Source organism: Halyomorpha halys, unplaced genomic scaffold, assembly GCF_000696795.3.
Source record: "Halyomorpha halys isolate HHAL.00 unplaced genomic scaffold, Hhal_1.1 Scaffold485.1, whole genome shotgun sequence".
NCBI lineage: Eukaryota > Metazoa > Arthropoda > Insecta > Hemiptera > Pentatomidae > Halyomorpha > Halyomorpha halys.
In genome coordinates, this window is record NW_027114369.1 from 173,650 (window position 1) to 178,657 (window position 5,008).

Here is a 5,008-nt window from a genome sequence, read left to right on the forward strand (position 1 = left end):
TATATATCGAATATCAAACCGCCTTTAGCAAGAAGCAGGAGAAAAGTTTAAAAATATGGAAACATTTATTGTAAAGTATATAACAGGAAGCAAAAAAGTAAGTCTAAATGATTAAAGTGAGTATTTATAGGGTTGGGTATGAAATCTTTTAGATATAAAATGAATGAATTCATGAGTATGAAAAAGTCTTACTAAAATTAGACAGATATGAGCACCACAAAATATATGATAATTATTGTAGTTTAAACACATTTATAGTCAACAAACTTGGTTTGATAACAAATAAGCTTTACTTATTCATCATTCACTTAAAAAAAAAAGTTTTACATCAATCTTTAATAAACAATTTACATCATGAAATATTGTTTTATTGTCTAGTTCTAATTCATATCATACACATTGATAGATCAGTCAATTCTTAAGGCCAAAGGTATAAAGGAATAACTAAATCTCTATTAACAAATCAAAACCATCACCTTGTTATAATAAATTAATACAAACTTGAATTTCTTCAAATATTTTTTTTTTAAATTTAAAGTAAGCCTAAAAGGGTGATTACATAAGAAAATTGAAATTTTTTAAAAACATAAGTCATCATGTAATGAGATTCTCTACTTTTAACTTGTACAAAGCAGGTAAATGAATATCACATTTCAGAATGACTTATTTGTTTTAGGTATAAATTTTTAAACTAATAAAACAGAACAAGTAGAGAAAATGACTTCCTTAATTATTCTTTTATTAAAATTCTAATAGATTCTTTATACAAAGAGAGGAACAATATTTCTCTCCTCCCAGAGAGATTGGTCTAGAATATTTATCAAAAATTTTTTAAACAATTGAAATTTTGAGCAGAGAAAAAAAAGAAAAAGAGATTACGGATACAGTTTGAAACCCCTAAGAATTAAACAACATGATCTTTTCACTAAAAAAAAAAAACAAGGATTAAGGTTATAAAGGTGCGCACACACTTGCACTCTGAGCGTTTGCAGTTTGTTTTAATTGTTAATTTCAGCACTCATCTGGTGTTTTAAGTAGCCATTTCACGGAGTACAAGATAAAATACAAGATGACATGTTTAAAAAACATCTAAGGAATTAATCACAAAATAGCTCATCCAGTGTGCATATTACACAACTTTCACTTACCATCCTACTTTTGAGTTGAAATTAATTAATTCACATACAAACTAAAAACTGATCATTATCATTATTGCCATGGAAATATTAAAACTATAAAATAAACAAAATTAAATGTATTTTAGAGGAAGATATTTTGAAAATTCACTATTCATACACCAGTAAGACTATTTCAATGGGATTAAGACCATGCTGATATTAAAGACCATTTAATTGCACACTTATAGTTTAATGAAAATTGTTAAAGCTGTTTTTGAGAAAATAATAAAAGTGTTGAAGCAACATGTATTCCAGTAGATCGATTTCAGAAAAACAAATTGCTGCGACATCCCAGACATATACTTACTTGAAACACATAATTTCAGTTATGTACATCTTGATTTTTAAGGTAAGCTAAAGATATGCAAGTATACACACACATACTCACAAACACACCTTTGCAATACTTGGTTATTAGGACTCAGGGAACCTCTAACATCTGTTTTTGCAGTAACTCTGATTCAAAATTTTTCATGATCACCATAGTTTCTCTTACTATATAATTCATAAATAGATAATTTAAAGTGAAAATTTGCATAACTTATGCACATGCGCATGAAAATAAAAACTTTGTCTAAACATAAAATAACAATCTGGAAGATTATTGATTGACCGTGTGTATAGATGAATGGAATATGGTCCGGGTGCGGTCAAAAAAACTCAAATAGTAGATAATTATACTATTTTATTGAGCCAAAGTTTCGCCCCACGTTGCAGGGCTTCGTCAGGGCTGTTTTGACGGCAGTATAATTATCTACTATTTGAGTTTTTTTGACCGCACCCGGACCATATTCCATTCATAAAATAACAATGTATTTATCAACCCTAATCACAATTCTTTCTTTAATAGTATTTATTATTGGTGGATTACAACTTAATTTTCCCATTACTTCTTAATTGTATATTTATGCCTGAAAGAAGTTTAATAATATCAAAGTATTAATTGACATATACAATATTAGTTCAACTATTCAACTGAAAAACAGCCATCACATGCACACGAAAAACAATGAAAATCTTAAACTCTCATCCAAATCTGAATTGCCAACACACAAAGTGTTTGTTACAAAATGGAAAGAGGAAGGATCATCACAGAATGTGTTATGTTCGTGTAACACTAAAACTTCATCCAAATCTAATCTAACTATATGAGTGTTTGTGGAGTAGAGCGCAAGTGTACATGCACCTTAGCACCAACAACTTCATTTGAAATGGAAAGTACATCACTGTAGGTCAGGAAGATCTCTATTTGAGATAAGAAAAATTTCCTTTTTTCAATTTTGTGTGTCAAGTGTTCACAGTAAATGGAGATCACAGTATTGGAGAGTATACATAGGAGTGATTAATAATTAATTTCGTATAAATTATGTAATAGCCTACTGTAAATGAAGTTTAAAAAAAAATAAATACCACTGGAGCAATATTTAATTAGAAAAATCTAAATATTTGATGTAATACTTTTGAGCTGCAGTTAAGAAATGAAATACTAAATCATAGAAATGGAAACAAATGTGCTAAGATTGGAGCTCTGGCTTGCAATCCAGTGATGCGATGGAAGGTGAAGCTTCAGCTTCTTCCTGGAAGAGCCTGTTGACAAAGATCAAACAATTACTACCAGACTGCTTTATTTTACACTAGTTTTTCATCCAAGTTTAAAACTGAAATTACAGCAGATAAAAGAGGCCTCCATTATTTTCATAGATCCAAAGGCAGTTTTTGTGAACATATAAATAATGCTAAATACACCTTAGTAATTAATACTGGGTTATAAGATAAGTTCACAATACTTTTATAGGAAAAAATAAAAAAATAACAGTAAATCAATTTAATTAATGGATATAATCATGGTTAAGAGAGAGAGGACAGCCAAAAAATTAACCATCCTCTAAAATCAAATTCCTACTTTTGACTTTAAGAGGGTCTTTTATGAACAGCATTGTTTTATAATACTCAAGTTCTACAGACAACAAATGTATGAAGGTGCAGTCCTAGTATATATTACTTATTTAATAACAGGCGTACAATGCAGGATTTTCATTTAGTAAAAAAATAAAAATAAATAATTTCAAGGGAAATATCAACAGTAATGTGTTCAAAGTGATTTAGGAAGTTATCACTAGAAAAGACTTCTAGTAGCTGTATTTCACAAAATGTTAGTATCAAAACATGATCTTGTAATGTTATTATTAGTGACTAGAGAGATATAGAAATTGTTTTTATATATAATAAAATGACTCGACGAAAGCATAACCTAACCTAATGTTATCGCTAATTGCAAGAGACATAACAGGACTATTTTTATTAAAGATGAAATTAAGACAATTACAAATTACACAACTTCCACTAAGAAGGATAAAGATTCAGACAATACTATATTTTCGGGTATGCCTCTAAATTAGGCAAGCTAAATCGAGTAAATAATAATATACATTTAGTCACTGGTTGAATAGTTGGTTCCTGTAAGTGTTGCGTATTATACCTTAAAGCTATATATTATACTTTTAATAAAAGTCTAGTTCAAGTATGTAACTGTTGGGCTATTCTGAGACATGAAAATTATATCACAAAATGAGTTATACAATTTTAAGTTTTGATTGTGATCTCCTGTCCAATTGGTAAACTTGTTTAATATTTAACACGATTGATGTTTGGAGTGAATGTTTAGGGAAAGTAATTGAACCACATACATATTATAAAATAAAACTAAAATTAAACAAATAACTGTATTTCATAGTTGAAGTTATTTCTGATAACCTAATACCAACCAATATATGAAATAAACATTTCAAAATAAAAAACTTTACGCTCTATTATTTTCTATTTCAAAGGAGTTAAAACAACAGTTTTCAGTCAAAAGTTATGACAGTATATCTTTTTGGAAATGAAGTAAACTACAGTCCAATATTTGTAGGGATAGCGGTATTATCAATGAACAATTAAGAACACTAAAGCCTAGAAGAGAATGATAAGAGCCACATCATAATTAGAATACAATAATCAGTTTGAGAATAAGAAATATGAAATAGATTATTGTAAATTGAGCCAAAACAATTAAACAACGATTATAGAATTGCTAATTGATTGACAGAAGCATACATTTTGATAAATAATTAGCTATTAAGAATTAAGATTAAACAAAAGGATCCAAAAATTATACTTACAAGACCAGGCCAAGGAGGGAATCCCTTCATTTTTGCCCTAAAATAAAGCAATAATACAGTGATTTCTCATTTCAATACCACAAATAAATGAATTGAAAATAGCTGAAAGTGTTGATCAAATTTACCATACTAAATCACCATTTATAAATGGCATCTTCTAAATAAACAATGTAACTCAAGTTATCAACCAAAACCAAACAAGATTGTTAACAACTATCAGTTCAGGTACTCATTTAGGTTTGAAGCGCGGACTCTACGATTACCCAAAGAGATATACCGTGGGGTTTACATCCAAGTTAAGAAAAGTTGGACCATGAAACAATGATGTCAGTGGTAAAACATGTTATTATGATTTTGTTGTGACACTTATTATAATCAATTCATAGATATTGGACTACATGTTATGCAGGTTATGCTATATGGGATTATTATGTTATAGCTTGTCTTTGCATTAAGAATTACTTTTCTAATGAATAAACCAGTTTGTACTAATTCTGATCTACAGTAGGGAAAAAAGTATTTGGACTTCCCGCTTTTTTTTATATAATGAATTTAATTCTTAAAAATAATTCATTTGAGCTTAGTCAATAAAAAGTACAAGTGCAAAGAAAGTCATGGAATAATGTCAGGGATAAAGGACAGAATTTAGAGGGAAGTCGTAAAAGAGTG

The 5,008-nt window shown here is 28.8% G+C and overlaps 1 protein-coding gene across 2 annotated transcripts in view; it reads right to left on the reverse strand.

The window, feature by feature from the left end:
- Positions 1 to 4,596, reverse strand: part of LOC106683456 (uncharacterized) — a 42,953-nt gene extending 38,357 nt beyond the window's left edge. The window contains exons 1-3 of one of the 2 annotated variants that reach the window (XM_014424943.3): positions 4,465 to 4,584; positions 4,340 to 4,376; positions 2,589 to 2,765 (exon numbers count right to left, since the gene is read on the reverse strand). Coding sequence is in view for 1 of the 2 variants with exons in the window: in XM_014424942.3 (XP_014280428.1) it covers positions 4,340 to 4,376; positions 4,465 to 4,493 (66 nt within the window). In the remaining variant the exon portion in view is untranslated. Of the gene's footprint in view, positions 1 to 2,588; positions 2,766 to 4,339; positions 4,377 to 4,464 lie in introns of both variants that reach the window. The other variant, XM_014424942.3, reaches the window with a different exon arrangement.
- Between the last annotated feature and the right edge of the window lie 412 nt (positions 4,597 to 5,008).